This window comes from Streptopelia decaocto (genome assembly GCF_964273445.1).
Source record: "Streptopelia decaocto genome assembly, chromosome: Z".
Lineage (NCBI taxonomy): Eukaryota > Metazoa > Chordata > Aves > Columbiformes > Columbidae > Streptopelia > Streptopelia decaocto.
The window spans coordinates 31,346,447-31,368,850 of NC_138657.1; the positions used below are offsets into that span (position 1 = coordinate 31,346,447).

Sequence of the window (22,404 nt, forward strand, 5' to 3'; positions counted from 1 at the left end):
AGGAGTATTCTCTTCAGTTTATAATTTTATGACTCTTTCTCCTCAATCACTCAGTTACACTCTTTCCACAGTGTACAACCTAACCATTTCAGTTTTTACAGAAAGACTGCATTCAGAAATCAGTGGGAAAATTTACAGGCGAGTTAGTCACAAGCAACTGCCTTGAAAAATAACTATGTCTGATAAAAGGGGAGAAGGAATAAATAATTAGAAATAACTTTAATATTTAATAAAGCTCTTAGTTTTTCCTCTGTGCCTTTATTTTTCATGTTAGTGTGCATCTGAGCAAAGGCAAAAGTTTATGTACCTTTATAAGAAACCTTTAAAGCTGCAAAAAAGGTGGCCAAAGGATTAAGGTTATTAAGGTTTGTACCTTTAGCATGAACTCTACCCCTTCAAGTTGAATAAATATATAATGAATGATGCAATATATATACTCCACCAGAGGCCCAGACATAAACAAAACCTTCCCGACTACAGCAAGAGCTATGCTGAAAGGAATTTGACTTCAACAAAGACCCTTATAATAAACTTACAATGATCCCAGCCGTCCAGGGGTTTAGGAGGAAGAGGGCACACACCAGAAACGTGCAAGCCAAAACCACGCTAATGGATAAGAGGAGCCAGTGACGAAGCCCAATGTACTGCTCCCAAAACAGAAATGGGTAACCATTTGGGTAGCTGGCGATGCCCAGGCTGGTGTAGTTACTACAGATAGCTCTCACTTTCTCAATAGCCTCCACAAAGTCAGAAGTTTCACGCAATCCGTTGAGGTAGAAAGGGAACTGAGCGTATTCAATGGGCTCAGCAGCTGGAACTAGGAAGAGGACAGCAGCATTAAAATATGTGTTCAGCAAGAAGATACACAGAAGGTACACAATTAACAGAACACTTCGTTCTCCACAGCAAAATGCTTAAAGGTGTTGAATTTAAATTTCACTTCCCTGGAACAAGTGACATTTTAAAAACTTCCCAATAAATTGAGAGCTGAAGCAATACAGGAGATTGCTGTATTTTATCATGCAGTGCAATAGCATGAACACAGTCTATATCAAGTCCCCAAGCAATTCTTTATAATTTAACAGATATATTTCAATATATGTATTTAACCATCAACAGTGCTACAGTGTTTTTACTGAATATCTGGCCAAAATCCCTAACTGCAATATAAAGTGGACCACATAATCTTAAACTGTTTATCCAAATGCTCTTCTTTTATGCAAGTGCAGTTCCTTTGAAATCAAAGGTAATTTTCCTAAGACTAACTGAGGTCCACAGACACAAAACTAGACAAGAATTAAGCTCAATTAAGCTGGTTGGTCTTTAAGATTTCCCTTGAATGTTTTGAAAGTCAGATTCAGAAATCCATGTTCTGTTACTGATGCAAAAGACTGGGAAAAAACCTACCATGAAAGTAACGGTTTACTGAGGAAATACGGAACTTTTTATCCTTTAATAATTTGACAAGCGAACAGTCTCCATACTTCTTTTTGAGTGTAGTGCTAAGTCTACTGTATGACAAGGGAAAAAAAAAAAGCCTCCACAACTAGCATTTTGTTACTGCCGTTGTGTGTTCCAGACCCTGCAGGGTCATTCAGTTGACTTGCTAAACATGATTTGCCCTATTATAATCTCAACCATAAATTTTCATTAAGACAAGACTTGGCTGACTGCCACAAAGCTCTAGGGTTCGGATACACTGAAGCACGGCTAGCTGGTTACCCAATCCCACACCAGTCCTCCCCTATATGCACTCTCCCCTTCCCTACTGGTGTCCAACTAGCAATCCTCCCAATAAATTGAAAGCTGAAGCAACACAATGCAAACTGGCATTGTTGCTCAAGAAAACAGTGAATGACATGGAATGGGACTGTTCCTCTACCTAAATACCTGTAGTACCATATCAGTGTTGGTAGCTCAGTCTATCGGCTACCTTGATAAAAATCTCTTAAGAATTGAGGATAAGAGTGATATAATCTCAGGGATGAAATTTCAGAATCACCGGTAGGAATTTCATGCAATCTGCAGGTTTCTCTCACAGACAGAACTATCAGGTGACACTAAAAAACAATGCTTCTTGTAACTTTAAATGGTTATAAACCTCATTTTTCAACGTGATAAAACCCTGCAGTGGTGCCACATTTGCAATGGTGCATGGGTCTCCTAAGACTACACGGTAACACAATATATTGTCCTGTTTACGCTTCTGAGCCCTGTGCAGCATCAGCCAACTACAGAGTTACTAGCTCTTGAAGGAAGGAGCGGGGGCACTTACATAAACTATAAGACATTAAGATGAAACACTACTTACTTCTCAGCCTTGTTTCTGGCATGTAGTCTGCTTTGTCGTGGACCCACTCTGGGCGGTGGGGCCGGATGTTGGCTTGCGAGGCAGCATAGGCCACAGGGTCATTGCTAACCCAGGCTGTCAGGTAGATGTAGAAAGCATTTGGGTTAATGATTCCATCCGCATCCACCAGACGCTGTTTGGTCAACTGCAAAATGAAAAAAAAAATTAGAAGCCTTTCAGATGAGAGCTGCTTTTGGGGCTCTTGCTGCAAAGCCTTTGACAAAGGGCCTGGAGACACAACACATAGAGGACAGGAAAAGCAAAAGAGTATGAATCTTCACTTGATGTGACTTATCAGTAAACTATTGTTTGACAGTGAAAAAAATATAAAAAAAACTACAGTGACAGTAGAAAGTGGTTAGTTATAAATTAGTACTCATATAATGTTTACAATAACCGCTAAATCAGCAGATGGTTCCAGAATAGTCTGAACCATTGATATCTGAATTCTGAAAGCCCGCAGTCAAGAGTGAAAAACAACCAAGTTGGAGAAACATATTTAAAGAAAGGGAAAGAAAACCTGGCAAGAGTCCCTATACACGTCTGTGTGCAGTTAACCTCTGTTGTTAACACTGAAGGAAATGCCACCCAGTAAATGGAGGAGAGCTATAAAAATAAAACAACATCTGTATAAATTTTGCTAACACTTGCCTCCTATGACCTATGTGTTCAGACAATGCCCAGCGTCAAGTAAGCAGACGAGAGTCCTGTGTTATTTGGGTCACTGTGGGCAAATGCATCTGTGGGGCAAACAGCAGTGGCACACTTCTAGGGTTCTGCAGCCAAATACTGCACAGCCAGAGCCCTGACAGAGGACTCTCTGGGTGAAAAGTATTACTGTGGTTTTTTGTTTTGTTTATTTAAAATTCTGGCTCGGCTCCAGTTTCAGGTCTTTTTAATGAAATGAAAAACAACAGTGACAGCAGTTAAAAAAAAAAAGCTGGATTCCAAGGATCTGGATTCAATTAGTCCACAGGATATGCAACAACTGTATGTCTTCAAGCTGTCTCTGGAACTGCACAGTACAGCGCTCAGCCCCTGTGGGTGCACCACACTTTTCCCCCTCCCAGGCACAGGAAATTATATCAGCAGCTGCAGTCCAATCGCATTTGTTCCACAGCGTACCTGGTACACTGCTAAACAAAAATCTCACTGAAGGTTTTCTCTTCAACTGCCTTTCTTTGCTTAATTCATAGCTGAAGCCTCATTCAGACCTGAAAGCATACTGCATGTTGCTATACAGCAGTGTGTTTTACACACCATAGTAACTTTGAACAATGTACTCTGTAAATCTGTCACCTTTAATGCCAGGAAAAAAAGAAAGACAATAAGCAGATCTGCCAAGAAGCTCATTAGAAAGACTATTTTTCTGCCTGAAAGCATAGTGAGTCAATGATGACTTTAGGAGAGGAGAAGTTAGGTTATTGTAGAATTTCTTCTTAGAGGTTTGAGATCTAATTTTAGTGTAAGGAGTCAAACCTCGTGTTTCCACCTACCAATGGCTATAGCAAATGCAATAATATGCTGTGATAACCTTGCAAAAGAACCTCAGGCATATTTTACTTGGGCAGCTCAAGCAACTGCTGTTCTTAAGTTCTACAACAGTATAGCTGTATTTAGTGATGATGGAACAAGAATAAGATATAGCATGCAATGATTTCAGTTTCCTTCCACTATCACTTATCAACATATTTTTTTAAATCCTATGTTTTGTGTAAATCGGTAGGAAGTAACCAAACAATTTCAAATGCTAGATTCAAAGCCGCAGCAGAAAGCTGAGCAAAGGTCAACCCTACAAGGCAATCTGATTCAAATCAGAGGGCAACAAAGCTAATGTTGGCTCTGTCCGGCATGAGACCAGACTCCATCTACCTTTGGATGCAGCAAAGCACTTTCACAAAAAATTCAGTGGAAACTGAGTGTGTCTAACACATGAGCAGCACTGAACGCACACTGAACAGTAACAATCAAGGGCGGGCATTCCCAGTACGGATTGTGAACACTTTGCAAGACAGGCCAGACTGCAGCTAACGAGTGGTTTCAGGACAGTCACTGAGGCCATGCCCTAAAGTGCAACTCAGGCATTCAATTAATCGAGATGAAAAAAGAGACTACAACATGCTCTTTGCACCTTTTCCTACTCCTGATGACTTGTGTATTCCTGTACAAACCAGTATAGACTCTCATACAGTACCTGGCTGATGTCAATGGGCTTTGCTCGGTTGCCTGTTTGTACCAAGAGTTTGTAAGCCAAGACAGCATCATCAGATCCATTTTTGTAATTGTTGTAAGTGATCTTCCCAGTTTCCCAGTCGCTGTCAAATGCATCCTGAAGTCCTGAAGAGTTAAGGGAGGCAAGGCGAAGACAGAACAAGCAGGTAAGCAATCACTCTTAGAAATGAATTTCAGCAGGAATTAAGAATTACTCTTCTCATAGCTGAGTCACAAAGGAAATTATCCACCTGATGCCTCCTAAATTTAGGGTGCCTCATTCACTGTCAATGTATGGGAAGGTAAAAGAACCAGTTGCATGACCAGTATTTTGCCAAAAGAATGGCAGAGAGAGCAAGAAAGTGCACGGGAGAAGCCTCAAGGATCTTTCCATGTTGTACAGACCAGCAAAGTTGAGCTAGCAAGTTGCAGGTGCAGTGTGAACTGGTATAAACCAGCTTCCCCTCAAGGTAAAGAAATTTTGGATGGGATTAGGACCCTCCAGCGTCCTTCTCAGAACCTTTGACAGCAAGCTAGCACTCTGCTTGGAGAAGTATATGGGGAAGAGTTAATATTGTCTAGAATAGAGAGTGGTTTTCCTTGTGAACCACAATTCCAGAATCATCAAACTCAAAACTCCATAAGCGTATTTTCATATATTACTTCTTTAATACACACTTTCCTCAGAACAGGGCTGAAGTCCTGGCCTCACCTGGATGGTGCAGAACAGAAAAGGGTTGAGTTCAGCCCTGATCCAAGTTCAATGCCCACTGCAGAGTTAAAGCCAGAGGAGGCATATAGTCCATTATCTAGATGAGAAACGCTCTCCATACTCCCCTCTGGCTCACCAAACCCTGGTCAAATGCACTGAGCCACAGAGGAGGACACACACCGCTCTTATTAAATGTTTTGGGCTACTGCAGAGCACCAAGGCAATAGCTTCTACGATATAACCAGAAATTCCACTACAAGGGGAAAAAAAACCACACTTAAACTTTCAACTTCAAACAGCAACTCAGCTGCTCCTCGAGCACAGCGTGAGTGAACACGATTTTGTCAATTTGTTCCATCTGTTCAACTTGTGCAGCTAATACAAGTCGTGGGATCTGCTGCCAGCACATGTAAAGATCACAGCCAACACCTATTCAGTCTCAACTGTTATTTTCCTCTTTGCCACCCTTCAAGGGGCAGGGAATACCTCACAGCACAAATTTGGATCAGATTTAGTACAGGAAGCCACAGCCCAGTACAAGGAGGCTCTGTGAAAGCAGATGACAAACCGCATGTCCAGGGAAAGGATGGAAAAGGCCAGGAGACCAGCGGTGGAGGAAATCACCGACCCACCTCACAGCTGTGCTGGGGAGCCGTAATGAAAACCATCATTACAGATCAGATAGGTTAACTACAGCTGTACGGAGATAAGAGTGCTGGAAGAGAAAACACACCCGGCAGACACTGCCTTCGAGCTGCAGTACCTGCTTCCATTTACAACCTTGTGCCCCTCCTCAGAAAACTGCCTCCCATGTTGTCCTGCCAAACTGTACCCCCTTGTGAAGCCAAGAGGCTGAGAACCAAGCCGTAAAAGAAGCCTGCTAGATCTCCAGCCTCTGCCCAGGAGAAGGGACTATTTGCCAAATTTGCCAAATTTTCTGGCATCACCAAAGGACTTTGTGACCCCCTTGAAAAAAATGTTGTTTGTTGGTGCCCCCAGAGAGGGGAAACATTGCCTAGGACATGCAAAAATACCATCTAGTCCTGCTGGACCAACTTCAGCTACATGTCTGTCCTTCAGAAGGTGGCCAGGTGAAAGCATTTGTACCATCATACTGGTAATGTGAAAGATGACTTTGGAAGGTTAGGAGGAGGCTGCCAAAAAAATGTGGGAAAGACCACCAAAGAACAGCTTAACTTCCAGTAAAAATGGCTCCATTCAGCAAGAGGGGCACACAAATTGCTATGATAGACAGCATGTGAGGGCAGAGCTTTCAGACTAACATCCAGCCCCTGTTAGGGGGCTCCACAGAGGCACAATAACAGGCACACCCATTGGCATGTGACCTCACCAGTTGGTGGCTGCAAGGGACATCAAAAAAGAGCATGTAGGCTTAACATTACTGCAGCAGGTGAAAAATCATCTCTCTCACATCTTTGCCCCTCCCCTGTTCTCACAAGTTTGGTCATCCCTCAAACCCCTGCTCACGTTTATATCTTATTCCTCAGCTGGTTTAATCGCTTTACACTCCAGGTTATTCTGTTACTGACCTGGCTGAAATCAAAAGCCTGTAGAAAGAATACCAAGAAACCACTATCAGTTGTGCTTAATCTCGAAAGGATTTAAAAGTTTCAACAATTAATATTTCCCATAACACTTTAAAATCAATAGCAGAGTTGCTGCTTTCAAAGCAAACAGTATTTCCATTATAAACTATTTATACTAATGATTTTAAAAGACATTTAACTTTTTTTAAATTGGGTTAATGAAATATCTCCAGGCAGAAAGATAAAAGTAACCTGTTGACCTCCTCCTGTCAAAGAGTTATAAAAATTAAGGGAATTTAAAAAATCTTATATTTGGCATTTTTTAGTATCTGCAGTCACATTTGCTTAGTGCTTCAGAACAAAGTAAAATCCTCTAAAATTATGTTGGATGCAGTAATGGGGGGGAGGAAGGAATTCCTACTGACTCATGTCAACAGCTGGCACCATGAAACACCAGATAAGATTACCCTTTGCAAAAATAAGCCCAATTACAAGCCATCAGGGAATTCAAGGTACCTCATTTACATTCAGTCACAAAAATAAAGTTAACATTTCTGGTTTAAATGGATGATTCCTGTTAACTCTTACTCCATTGCATTTTCAGTAACAGAAAATACACCAACAGGATATGATACCAGAAAGCATAATACAAGGGAACCTCTGAAAAAAGCAGCACATTAGGCTGAAGGCACTCTGCTGCTGTAAATGAGGAGAAACGTATGCCTAAGATTAAGGATGCCTTCTTAATGAAAAATGGTTCTGTTCACATGCTGTTGCTTCCCTCATTCTGCCGGACAAATGTGTGTGTGTCAGAAGGCCATCTTGAGCCATTAATCTCTAGAACTGAATTCCCAGTCAAGCTGGCAGAAGTTAGCCATGAAGTTCAAAGTTGACTTTGATTATCCTGCTCCTCCAGCACGTCAAAATGCACCAGTAGAACCATTCCCAAAATGATCCTCCCTTAATCCAACCTAAAACTTTATCTTGTTTGTAAATTGTTTTCACCTTCCCTCACCTTTACTCCCTTAGCACTGGCCCCAGCTGGTAATGGTCAGGTATTAGTCTGTCTATTAGTGTCTGCCCCTCGAGATAATTACCTAACTTTGACAAGTGTGGTAGCTTTTAGTATAACAGTTTAGTTACCCAGTTACATCAATGCCCTGTATGATTTTAAAACATAATTTATTTTTATTGATACATCTCCATATCCTTCTTATTCACAGCTTTGTGAATGCAATATCACATTCTGTGCAGACAGCCCCGCTCTTTACAAAGCAGCTGATTTCAATCAACCGTGCCGCTCTGGGGGAAGGTGGGTAAGATGGGTAAGGACACAGACCTAAATGCTAATTGGTAATCATAACAACTGATTCTAGAACTATGGGTGATCAATGGGCCAAGCAATGTGCTTCCACATCCACTTGAACCACTGCAAGTCACTGCTTCCTTGGATTGTCCCTAGCCTTTCCAGTATAGCATTTCAGCTCCATGAACCCTGTCAGAATACCCAGGGTACCACAAATACTCACAGCTCCTCTAGTCAAAGAGAAGCCGAGGACAAGAAGCATGGGCAGGCTAATGTGGGCTGGAAGAAAAACTGTAACTGTGGGCAGTTAAGAAGAGAACAGGAACACCCTTAAGAGCACGGCAGATCTGGAAAGGTCACATCTGAACACAGACACACAGAACAGAGGAGACGTGCGGGCCCCTGGCACTGAGCCATGGCCACACAAACAGTCCTTGGCACAAGGAGGTGATTATAAATGGACAGGGAGGCATCCAAAGCGGAAGGAGGTCGGGAAAATATGTGGTGGGCCTGACAGAGAGGGAATGGGAGCAGCACTAAGTGGACCGGCCTCCAGCGTTTCACCCTGAGAAGGCAGCAAAGGAGTGGATCCAAGGGTACTTCTTCCTGACTTTATCGCTGGCAGACTATGCTGAAATTCAGCAATAGCACGTGAAGATCCTAAACACCATCTCAGATTTCCATCTCCCTCATAGGTTTGGAAGGGGGAGGAGGGGTGAAGGTGGAAGGTGGCACACCACACACATTTTCTTCCTACTGTTTTGGAACAACAATAAAAAATACCCCCCCAAAAAATAAAATAGCAGAGTTACAAGAGAATTTTAAAAAGCATGTAGAAAGATGCTTGATTAGAAATCTAGAAAGTATAGTAAGGTTTCAAACCAGCAAAACATCTAAGCTATGTTGATTTTTCTTCCTGCCAGTAATACCTTCCCTTTCAGTTCAATATGCTTATGTGAGCAAAATGTTTTAAGTAAAACTTCCAGTAAGTAGGATGTAATGAATGGAGCCAATGTATTTTAAAACCATAAAAAAAACAAAGCTAATTGCTGAAATACTGCTTTGCATGACTTAACAGTGCACTAAACACACAGGAAACTTGATCATTTTGTTTAGATGTGTCACTTAAATGCATTCGCTCTCCTAATGCTGCCCAACATATTTTCAGAAGGACTAAAATAGCCCAAGTACTAGCAGTTACCTACATGTTGTCTAAGAATCACTGGCTGCACTGGTCATCTGTAAACAGTTAAGGTTAAAATTTACAGTCTCGCTAGGTCAGCACATTTATTTTTCTGTTGGCAAAGGCTTCCTGGAGATTCTCCCAACAGAAAGACAGTGGTAGGATAGAATTACTCCAAGGCAGAATATGTTTGCTCACAGCAGAGAGCTGTTAAATCTGCTGAGATGTAACAGTACTATTTATTTTAAATATTAAATAGTTATTTGTCTCAACATGTGTAATTATAATATCTTTAATAAGCTGGCTTCAATATAATTATAATCACAGTACCTGAAAGGCCATGCCTTCTCTTGTTTTTCCCTGCCCCATTACAACTCAGCACAGAAAAAGCAGCACCACAGATAAACTGAGGACACTTGACTGGGAATGTAGAATGTACAGTAAGTTCCAAATCCAATAAAATACATAAGCCACACTGAATTTTATTCATGCCAGCAGTCCCAGCTGAAGCCAACAGGATCACTCATGGTGAAGTTAAGCCTGTGCCGAAATACATTGCTGGACAGGGATTTCTCATGTACTGTTCTCAAAACACTGAGCAAACATTTATTTGCCTAAGACAGTGGGCCATATTTTGCCATTAATTCTACAGCAGAATTCCTCATTGACTGCTTAGAAATTAATGGCATGAGATGGCCTCTCATAGATATAATCTCTTAAAGCTTCAAAACTCTCTTACTGGGAAGTGAGCCACAAAGCATTTAAGCGACCTGTTAGAGAAACAGCAAATCAACGTGTGAGTTCAGATCAGCACCTAGGTGTTCTCCATCCTGCTCGCAGTCCTTAACCATGTGACTGTATTTGAAAAGGGGAACATTACCAGCATGAACAAACAATTCCTACTGTGTAGTTAAGAATAAAAGTTCAGGTAACTCCCTCTTACCTTGCAGCCAGTCTCGAAAGTAGTGCAACCACATTTTTGGAAGCTGCCTATCCTCTTCCAACAAGACATATGTCACGTTGCTGAAACTTCTGTGAAGTTCATAAAGTAAGTGCTGGACATTTGGATAATCTGCTTTCTGTGTCACAATATACATGTTGTAGAATGAAAAGTACTTGAACTGTGCGGCAATGAAGTCATATTCCCGTGTTTCCCGTGGTACAATGTCTGTGAGATCCAGTCCATCTCTCACCTGGGTAGTTCCATAAAGGCTGAGCCCAAGTAAACCCAGAAAAAGAAAAATAACCACAACCTGCAACAGAAAATGGAAAATGCATTTGGTTTTAGGTTTCTAAAGAAATTAACAACTCATAATGGCAGTCTACAAAGCCAGGTTCAAAATTAACACCCATCAGTCTACTTCAAAGCTTTTATTTCTTCCTTTTTATTTTTTCATACACATACACACGACAAGGCTAAGCTAATCTGCACTTCATTGAAGGGGCTCTGTGTCATGGATGATAAAGCTGTATCATAATAAGGTTTAAAAGTGGGTTTAGTTTCACTATTCACAAGCTTATGTTACTGAAAATCACCAAAACCCTCACTCGCAACTTAGATTTGAAAAGTATGTCTCCACAGCACTCATAAGTTAAAACTTTTACAGAACCAAATTAGCTGTAAAATTATTAAGGCCTGTTGTTCCAAGAGAATTCCATTTATTCCTTATATTAAATATCACTGCCAGGATCACCTCATTATTGTGCAAGGCAGAAGTCTATTTTTGAAAAACAGGTAGAGTTCCCTGATTACCTTAGCTTTTGGTTTTAGGAGGAACGGAGCATAATGCTTCTCTGCAAAAGATGAGAGTGTCCACTTCGTACAGGGTGGCTCAAGGCAATGCATGTTGGAGTCTGAGAATTGGGAAAGCAAATCCCTCGTCGAGCTTGCGCTTTCTGGGCTCTGGCAGCTGAGATTATCTTGCGTCACTGTCACTGGCTGCACAGAGATTTCTGAGCGAGGCTCTGCGGTGGTGTAGTACACCTGCGTATGAGGATCGTATTCTGTGCGCAACTGCACTGTAGACTGCATTGTAATCTGAGTTTCATGTGCAAAACTGTGACTGCTGTATGGGGGTGGAGGACTGTAGCAAGTATTGTCGTTTTCCGCATATGCTTGAGGTTCAATCTGAATCACTCTAGTGACACATGGACTGTAACAGAAGAGAAAAACATCTGTTCACATTTAGATGGACCTTTAATCAGACTGGATAGGATAACCTGCTTCCATCTGAGACTGCTTCTACTACTATTAGATAGTTTATATAAATTAAGTGCAACTTTTTGATATAAATTTTACTCTGCACCTTTAGGAAACACTTCTCAGATGTAGTTCAAAGTAAAGGCCTCTGAGAATGTAAGCACATTTCTTGTGCTCAAGAAAGAAGGAACCAGCATTTGTCTGAAGATATTGACATCTACCCACACCACTTCATTAATTACACATACTAATCAGGTCAACACCCAGGTAGTTACACAGTCTGAATGCACAATATGTGTGTGAGTTGACACCTATGTGCCCATGTTGAGAATTAAGCTATTTAGATCAAAATGTAAACACATGACATACTGAGTTCTTCTGTTTAGAACTATTAGAGTAACTGTTAAATCATATTTGGGCCTTCTGGATAAGATCTCAGACTTTTGAGAGGCAGGTTGAAACCACTTGCCATACACTGACAGAATGTTTTAAAAATTAAATAAACATATGCAAGGATTAATTCCCAGAAAGGATGGGCAACACGAAGAGACAAAATTACTGAAGTAATTGAAATATTCCCCTCATTTTTGTCTACACAGACCTTAACAGATACCTAGTTTATGAAAAAAATTATCAGAGACAAACCTCTTCCTGTAAATGAGAAAAGACAAAATTTATGATAAAAAATAGTATCATAGATTTTTTACCAAGTGGACAAATCCTACAAAAAACAAGAGGAATTCAGAATATTGTCTGGCTAAACAAAGCAAGCTCTCAGTAACTGCATTTCTTCATGTGCAAACAGACCCAAATTCTGAAATAAACTTGGCGCAACTTTAGAGGATGGAATAAATGGAAGGTCTGATTGCCCTATATTTCTGAGAATCAGGGCTCCAAAATTCAAGCACATTACGCCATCCACTGAAACTGTGACTGAAATCAGAAAAAGAAAGTAGAAGTCCTGGCTTGAGATCAACTCCCTGTTACAACCACTCCTTCAGAAACAAATTTAGGAAAGCGCTTTCTCTCTTTGACATTAAAATTAAAACGGCAAACTATGTCAGCTCCTAGGTGGGTGTAAAAGGCTAAGATAACACAACATGGATTCTCCACATGCTGGTTATGACAGTAAGAGGACATGTGTAGAAATATATGTGATCCTCTCCATTGCAGGCAAAAGCAAAAACTAAGGCAGAAAACATGCTTAATTAATTATCAGTGGCTCCACCGATGAGAATAGACTCTTCCTAGCCCCATTCTATGCTCAGAGCTGGGTGTGTATCAGGTGAGAGTCTGTGTGTACACTCTTTAGAATGGCAGTATTACCATTTAAAATTACTATTGCAGTGATAACAGAAACTTTATCAAGCATTATCCTGTAATGATACTGATCATCCTGCATTCCTCATAGTCCTATGAAAAACTCAGCTAAGTGGAAGTCATTTAACAGTTTATACATTATGTTTATGTATTTGAGTTTAAAGGCATAAAAAACATAGAAATTAGCAGAGTGTAAGTAAGGCTTCTCAGTGCTCTGAGTTATGTACAGTCTTCTAGGACTGCCCAGTACTAGCACTGGACACCTTGCAGTACCCTGTAACATTCTAAAAACACTTGAAGATATTCCTAAAGCATGTATCTTTTATATGCTCTCCAAATATTGTCCTCCAACAGTCAAAATGAACATAACATATGAATGAAAGGAAAAGTGTGTGTGTGTTTGAGAGAGGGACACAGATGTATTTTAAATTCTCCCCTCAATCAGGTAAAAACCAAAGCAGCAAACTTAAGTCAGCCACTGGCAATGAAATCGTAACAATAACACCACTGACTCTGTTGCAATCAAAAACTCCTACTCCTGACCATGAATGGGAGCACAGGTTGATGACCACAAAAGGGATGCACTTCATTTGTTAATCTATCACACTTTCTCACCTGGTAAAACAGCAGAATATATCCAGTCTCCTGTCTTCCCGACGATAAAGGTCCATGCTCAGGATAGCAGGAAAAATCAGCAGAACCATAGCAAAGTTGAATACCACCACAACTGCTGCCTAAAGATCAATCATGGGAGAAGTGATGTCGTTACTAAGCTTCACATAGGGCATCAGCTTTACAAAGCATAAAACCTCCTTTCAGTTCTCATTTGTTCACACATTTACCATGTCAACCCCCCAGATGCTTTCAAGATTCTCCCTGATGAAACTGATATACTTCTACATTCCTCTTTCATTATGGTAGGCCTATTGGGTTAATTAGTTTTAATAATAAATTTCATATTGTTTGAATACATCTGTGTCGGGAGACATGGTTATGATTTTTTTAATGTGGGAAAACAGAGTCAAAAGAACCTAGTTTTGCATGAGATTCTGCCATATTTAGAGTCTCACAGTAAAAAAATAAAAAGTTGGAAGCAAAAGCAAACCTGGAACTAGAAGGGGATGCAAAGAAATTTAAGCATTATAATAACATTAAAGCATATTATTAAATCAGAAATGAAACAAAGGTTTAAGTTAATTTAAGTGAAACTGCTCTATTTAGTAAAATGTTATGCACTTGATGTACTTACTTAAGTCTAGCCAAAAAGAGCAACATTTTGGGTTTATCAGGGATTATTGTTAAAGGAGAATCAAAATTAATCCAACACACTATAAGAAATTTATATATAAATATGCTTGCGCTTCAAAGAACTTGATTAATGAGCCAGTCTACCAAAACAAGTCTTAAATTGTAACAAGAATAGATCTTAAACTGGAACAAGAATACTTGGTTTAATTTGCAAAGTGAACATTACGTAATGAACAAAAAAAATCCTCCCCGCCCACCCCCTTTCAAACCATACTTCAAACCCTTTCCCACACAGAGATTCCCAGAGAATTTCCATGAACATATGCAGTGCAGCATCTATCATTATTATTAATAGCATTTATTTGTAATGCAGAATTGTTAGGAGCACTAGTCATCACAAAGGGAAAGCCTGGGCACAGATGGGACAGGAAGACAGTTATAAGAGTAGGAGAGACACTGGGGAAAAAAATGGTTGAGCCATCAACAGGTGAAAAAGCAGCCTGAAATCCTTTTCTTTTACCCATCAGATAAACAGTAGCCATCACAATAGCAGCCCAGTTTCATGTTAAGTGCCTCCACCTGTAAACTTTTGAAGTAACAACTGCTTGGGTTAAAACAGTCATAACGAACAAAGATGGGCTACAAAAATGAAGTCGCTGACCTGATATAAATAGGCCCCCCTTTTTCCAAAATACATGAATGGCTGCTTTTGATGTTGAAAAATCAGGCCTCAAAACTGACAGGTCAAAAGATGTGATATCCAAAATCCATGTTGTAAAAATTCTTAAGTGCTAAATAAATACTATGAATCACCTAAATAATGCAAGTTTTATTTTTGTGTCTCTTCATCTGAAAATTGAAAGTACTAAACACTGAATGATTTCAATAGTTCTGAAGCTGTCAAAGTATAATAAAAAGACTAGATATTGTTTTCACTTTCCTGAGGATGAGAGAATCAACTAGTTATGTAAATATTTTCTAGTCATCTCAACCATAAATATATAGTACAAAAAAGTGGTTTTACTGGTGTTTCTCTTGTTGTCTCCAGCCTGCCTGAAGTAAGATTTTGGTCCTGCTGGTGGCTGTCTGTAGACACAACTACTAAAACAGAATTACCTACTACTTAAAGGCAAATTAGCATTAAGCCATCTTTGAGAGAAAAGATCCAATGACTATAAATATCCAATGATATTTATTTAATATTCACACAGAAAGTTACATAAGATTATAGCCAAGACTTTAAAATTAAGTGATTGCCTTTTGATCCTCTCTAGAATTAACTGAATCTGTCAGAAAAACAAATGGCTGCTATTGCAAGTAAGGTGTTTGTTGGACCTAGTTCATACAACTGCTTTCTTTATTGCTGCTAAACCAGAGAAGGTTGAATGAACCATATAACATGAATAATTAGTTGTGTCTAACCAAGATCTTCTATCAATGATCAACTAAGATTTATTGAGATTTGGAAAAAATAGCTGAGGCCTGACTCAATAATTCTTGGTCTTCCCAGCATGGCTGAAAAACTAATAGAAGTCCTTCGTTCCTGCTCCATTAACTGCAAACACGTCATGCTGTATCAGTGCCCACTGTAGATCCCAGCAACCTTGAATCTCAAATGCCACTAAACCTGAAAACTAGCACTTAAATGTACAGCAGAGGTGCCATTAAAGTTACTTATATTCACCTTGGATATTTTAAGAAGCATGGAAGCTAATCCAACAACACATGGTAAATCTGCCTATTAACATGGCATCTCTTTTTAGAACAATTAGATTTTTCATCCCAGTGTTGATGTACTAATCCTGCAACTAAAATATTTTTAAACAATCCTCTCTGTTACGATTTGTACTTAAATAGATTCCTAGAGCTTAACACCAGACTTCCTATATATTGCACACTGTCGCTCCCTCACCCACCTATCAAGCATTTCAAGGGTGTTAACAGTTCTCAGTTTTCAAAATTAAATACAGAAAACATTGTTCTTGTATCAATTCTAATTTGTTGTACCATCAAAAAACACCCTGTGACTTGATAAGGAAAGAGAAGGAGGGGATGACTCTATCTCCGACCTGATGCATCATCCACTGCTTCCCCTCCCAATGCCATTTAGACATCTGGTGGCTAGGAATGGGAACGTATGAGAAATGCCATCATGGCAACACCCACAACCTGTAACAATTACATTGACAAAAAACAGTAGTAGCAGAGCTTGCAGGATACAGACTATCTGTCTGTAGCACCCAAGCTGAGAGCATGCTTAGGACTTTTGGGGATAGGGCATCTTATACCTTCAGAGACGAACAGGAGAGGAAAGGGCCCCAGACCTTACCCTTGAGAAGTCAACAAAGGTAAGATTAGTCCTAGAAGGGATAAATGGGGCCTACTCAAGGGTGTAAAATGAAGGTATTCAGTGAAATGAGATCAGAGAGCAGTAAAAAAATTCCATTAATTAGAAAAAAATTGTTGGTCGCTTTCTGAGAAACATGCTCTGCTTTTTGCATCTTTTCATAATGCACAAGCCTTAAAATATTATTGCCGGTGCAACTGTTAGGGGAGACAGAAGAATGGCAGTCTGTGCTGGAGGCGGCAAGGGAGAGGCAGCCCGGCTGGGGCCCCGCGGAAGGTATGTGCTGCTCGGTGCCATTCCTGGCAGCCCACCCAAGGAGAAGGGGTGTGCTGTATAGCCAGAGGTGATGAACAGAGGAGGAGGTCTGTCAGGAAACTTCCACCCTACTGCTGCTTATCTGCAGCTCCCTCCTGACAGCCCACAGACTCAGATCCCTCCTTCCCCTCCCCTCTTCCCTTAAGCTTTTACTTTGCTTGTTAAATTCTCATGTCAGGAGCAGGGAAAGGTAAATTATGTGGGTAAAAGAAGAGGGACAAACCACTCCAGCAGAGTAAGGTAACTGAAAGAGCTTGAAAACTTACGTTCTTCCTCTCCACAAGCCCACCACTACCACCTGGTAATGCACTTTTACATTTAGGAAAAAACTTGTCATTTTTTACGGTGAGGGAAAAAGTTACTTCTTAGACTTATTGGGAAAAGTTCCATGCCTGCTCATTAGTGAATTCACACCACTCCTCTGCTGTCAGGGGAGGAAGTTTCTGGTGTAAGCAAGAAGAGGTGGATGAATTTTTGTGAAGCTGTACCTTCTCTTTCCTGAGCAGAATTTATTCCATAATGGTATCCAAATAGTCTGAGGAAAAAATTCAGCCCAGCAGTAGTTATACTTTGCTTTGATTTCCTTAACTTATATTCAAAACAAAGGGCTATGTTTAAGAATTTTCCACTGCAAACTTCAAAAACTTTCAGTGGATTTCTCTAATAACCTCCCCCACCACAATTTTAAGAAATGAAACACATCTGAAAAACAAGGACCTATTCCTTCAAAGTCCAAGCACTCTTACAGGTGATTCTTGTGACTATCTGGGGCACTTTCAGCATCTCAAAGCCCTAAGACTGTTTAAATAAGGGGCTAATAAGATCAACAAATGAAAAAAATTAAAACTGTTAAGGAAGTAAAACAGTCCCTATCTGCACAGTGGAATTAATTAAAAAAAAAATCACTTTCAAAAGGACTAATTTCCATTTTTTAAAACTCAGCAAGAGCTAACCGTAGCAAACTCCTAAGACAGCATCAGATTTGCAGTGTTGGAGTTCCACAAAGTAAATGAACTCAGAGGTACCAATGAATTGCTTTAGCTGGCAGAAGAGAAGCTGGGAAAGAAGCAAGCATTGATATGCAAAATATGAGTTTCAAACTGAAAGTTGTGCTGCAGATGCAGGAAACCATTTATTCTCCCCAAGCAGCTGGGTTGTTTTACAGATACTGGGCCTCAAAAGTTATGGAAACTCTGACAATTATCTTGCAGTGTCTCAAGAAAAGTGAATGAAGAGCAAAACAAGGTCAAGAGCAATCCTTTTTTTAAGTCCATCTGTTAAAAATTCACTATCTGGATGAGAAGAAGGCAGCATCTGTGAAAAGTAAATGCAGTATTTCATTGCTTTCTAAGTCTTGCTAGGAAGCTATCAAAGACAGCAAAGACTCCTTGTTTAAACAAGCCTGAGTAAGAGGGAGAGAGAGGAAGAAGACTGTAAATAAAGAAATCTATACATAAATACAGACCACCCACCAAAATCTGCCATAGTTGTCTGATTCTGAATGCTGTGATTAATGTACCACCTGATTCTGATTTTACCTGGTGAAGCTAGGCAAAACAAGTAATAGATGTCCTTTTCTAACAACAAAGGATGTTATTTTAGTGGTTTCTATCTTATATACATACCAGTTATACATATTGCTCTAGCACCAATAAATCCTCATTACAAGCGTACAGCTGCCCTTTTTTGGCACATTTTCCATCTCTTATATACATATCAGGGGTAACTTTTTGCAAGCAAAGACAAATTACAGATGTACATGAGAAAAGATTGAGCAACTCAAACATTGATTTCTGGATACCCAAAAGTTCCTCCACATAGATTCCATATTAATCACTGCCTTAAAAAGGACTTTGATAATCATGTTTTTATTCTGAATAATATCAACATGTTCATACATTAATATGTTGAAATCTCACTGGAAACTTTTTATCATTTTGCTATGCAGACTGTTTTCTGAACTTTCAGTGATTCAGTCTACAGTGCGGCAAGAGGCAAAAATAAAATAGTTTAGGAAATGTATATTTAACTTATACTCAGATTACAGTAACCATTACAGCTGTTGTCTCCACATATGTTCCAAAGGCAACCTGTCATGTTCTGATGTGAAGACTGAGAACAGAGAAAGGCTTTCATCAGATAAAGAATAATTCTGGTGGCTCCCACTCAATAGCTCAGCAGTGCGATTAGGACAAAATGACCCCTCCCTTGTTGAGTACTTCTTTTGAGATGCATTTAGGCTGAAATAACTTCTGTAAAACACAGGTACCACAAAGCCTGACAAAACAAGCCTTTGCTGATTCCTAGAGAAGATCTCCAGTATCGTGTTAACTGCTTAGGGTACATGTTGAATGTTTTAATTTAGGCCACAGATTTAGGAGACATAAATAACTTCTTCCTAAAGAAGAAGTGGTACAATTCAAAAAATATTTCACACATTGACACTCATCTTTGCCATACAATAATTCACTGTCACATCACCTGTAAGCAGAGACTAAATACTGCTAATGATTCAGGATGAAGGACCTAGTTTTAGTTCCCACAGACATCTGCTAAACAATGCAGAGAACCAATGCGGCCTTTACTTTCTCTATTATTCACTACCAGTTGCCTACTGAGAAGGAAATGGTAAACAAATTATTAAAACTTATTGGTAATGTAACTACAATTGCAAACAGTTTAACACTTTACAGCTTAATGCAGGCATACTTAAACCTCTAAAACCAGAAATAACTGCCACATATATTAAGAAAAATTGCAGCCTTTGCTTCCTCTGGATAGCCAAGGGCTCAAGGATAATGAAAAATGATTGGAGAACTGGGCTACAGCAGAAGAAAAATAAATGCTGAAAAAGTAAAGTTTGTCTGCTCTGCACCAAGGTCAGACAGTGCTATAAATTGTTTGTGTATTAAAGCAGTGCCAGGGAGAAACTCCCAAAGCTTTCTTTGAAAAGCCCTTGTTTTTAGAAGAAAGCTTTCTCCAGCATCCTTAATATTTCATATTCCTGAAGGTAAAATATTACGAACAAATACAAGGAGACAAAGAGAAAAAGGAAGAGAGAATGATACATGGTTCAGCACATAAAATTCACATTTTCTCTCAAAGCAGTTGGAACATAAACTTCTTGAAGTTTTCTCCAAGTTTGATAAAATTGCACTGGGAGCAAGGCAGTACGAACAGCTGCAGTAATGATTAATATGGCAAATGCATATTCGCTGTCTTTGCACTTTGGTTACAGTTTTGAAGAGGAGCAAATTGGACAAACGTAGAATGAAAGGATTAAATTCCTACTAAGGAATATTATGGTAGAGTCTACTCCTTTTGTCTTAAGAATGCAAATCTTCCTGGCGACTTGTTTCTGCTTAGTTGAATCTTGGTTTTCACACTCAACCCAGCTGTGATAAGGCAGGGTCTTCTTTCACCTGCTAAGAGGATGCGAGAGACTCCATGCACGAGAAATGACAGACAGCAATTGTTGTCACCCAGCCATCACATACTGGTTCAGTGAACTGCAGCAGCACTGAACACGGACTTTACCACTAACACGTATCATCACTAGCCACCTATGATGGGACCATGCTTAAGAGCTAACAAAATATCATATAAACTTACTTGGAGTGAAAATGCTCGTAAAGCAGGAATAGGAATTAAGGCAGCCATAAAGAAAGCAGTAACATTGCTGATAGATGTAAGGGCTACGCTTGCTCCTGTTCGCTTCAAACATTCACCTGTTCTGTCCTGCAAAACAAATGGGTGTCTTAGAAGTGAATAAGGTAATGTCCTGCAAATGAAGGGGTCATCCTACAGAGATAACACAGTAACAGTGAAAAATTATTACAATGAAATTCTGAATACAAGTGTGCACTTGAGAGTACATGAGAACAAACAATATACTAAATACACAGGTCAGGAGAAAAGCAGATGACACAGGAAGTGCTCATGTTTTTTGATGGTAAAAAACATTATCAAAGCTGATTCCAGCTTCAGAACACAAAACTAAATTGGTACTGACATTGTAGCAAATACATCTGTAATTAAGTGGGATGTGTTTTTTACCAGTGGAGTCACTTGGTATTCTTAGTTTTCAGACAAAATAACCATGTATTAACAGCATGCAGGCATAACACAGCTACACATCTTGAAGAAGTATGTAACAAAACAAGAAAACAACCCCAAACCAGGGACCACACAGAAAAAACGCAGACATATCAAGATACACACATGACCTATTTTACAACATATGGAGGCTATAGCAGACTGAGGTTGTACTGCCTACAGGCCCAGCTTGCTGGAAAGAGCACATGGAAGACATTGCTTGTACAAAACCAAATGGGCAAATATACATTGCTTTTAAAAGGTTTGTACTTTGGATAAGAAACTTAGGACTGAGGGCAGAAAGGTCAATAAAAAGAAAGGATCATAAAAGCTACATCATCTCAGATTTCATAACATTAATATGTTATGCTTTGAAATGTCATGGTCAATTATAAACATCAGAAAAGAAAAACAGAAAAATACACAATATAAGTCAAATTTAAGGTCCTAACAAATAAGTAAAGGTAACAGTTGATAGAAATAAAAAGAAGCATTTGTTTTCCAAGCTATCCTCCTTCTCTTTAACAATTTTGTCTTCCCATTAAAAGCATTCTATCATTTAACTGTCAGATTCATATTTGAGTTTGTTCTTAAATTTACAGTAACTTTTGCTGAAATTTCGGGCACAATTTGGATTATGTAAATTTGCCTTCATATGACAGCTATAAATTAAATTTTAAAAACAAAATAAATCTAAGACACTATTAAAAAAAAAAAGAGAGAAAAAGAATACAAACATTCCAAAAGATTCTAGGATCACACATATTGCCATTGTTTCCTATTTTGACAGAAATAAGAATTTCCAGACCCTATGAAAAGCTATTGAGAAAAAAACTGGGTCTTTTTAATCCCTACTAATTAACTCTGCATACAGTTATTCCTATATGAAGCCTTTTATCTTCCCCCAAATCCCCATTCTGTTATTACCTCAAATGGAATTCTCTTATTCTGCCCTGTTTCACTAAATGCATGTGCCAGAAGGAAAACATCATCTACACCAACTCCAAGAGCAAGAAAAGGCAAAACCTTGGGGGAGAAAAAAAACAAACAAAAACCAATAAAGTTGTTTTATGATCTGCCATGCAGCTAGCCATTAAATGACTAATTAAAGCAACTTTTACATTACACTGTACACAAATCCAAGGGTAAAATGAAAATCAAAAGGATGCAATACAGCCATTAACTTTTATTCTGGAATACTGCCATATACTTGCCCTATACCACTTACAGGTAAAAAATCTCACCAAAAGTAATTGAAGTTCTGAGTAGATGAAGAACATCTGATAATAATTCAAGATACATTTAAAGTATTTTCAGAATTTGAACATCCAGATATATTCAGATGTAAAGAAAAAAACTGCACCTTTTTATGTACAACTGGGTGCCTCCACTCGTATTTGGACTGAGAAAAATCAAATAACACAGAATCTAGTAATTATACAAACTACATGATACCTTTCTTTAATATCATTTGGCAGTACAATCACTTATTTTCTACCAGCATAAGCTATGAGATAGAAGGCCACATGTAAAAATCTAGAGCGAAATAGTTCTGCAGCTTTTTTCCCCT

The 22,404-nt window shown here is 39.2% G+C and overlaps 1 protein-coding gene across 2 annotated transcripts in view; it reads right to left on the bottom strand.

Annotated features, from left to right (window-relative positions):
- PTCH1 (patched 1) overlaps positions 1-22,404 on the bottom strand; it is a 66,347-nt gene that overhangs the window by 13,179 nt on the left and 30,764 nt on the right. For both annotated transcript variants that reach the window (XM_082074482.1, XM_082074483.1), the window contains exons 11-18: positions 21,762-21,860; positions 20,352-20,477; positions 13,445-13,563; positions 11,063-11,462; positions 10,253-10,562; positions 4,545-4,687; positions 2,312-2,495; positions 537-817 (exon numbers count right to left, since the gene is read on the bottom strand). In XM_082074482.1, coding sequence (XP_081930608.1) covers positions 537-817; positions 2,312-2,495; positions 4,545-4,687; positions 10,253-10,562; positions 11,063-11,462; positions 13,445-13,563; positions 20,352-20,477; positions 21,762-21,860 — 1,662 coding nt within the window. The remainder of the gene's footprint in view (positions 1-536; positions 818-2,311; positions 2,496-4,544; positions 4,688-10,252; positions 10,563-11,062; positions 11,463-13,444; positions 13,564-20,351; positions 20,478-21,761; positions 21,861-22,404) is intronic.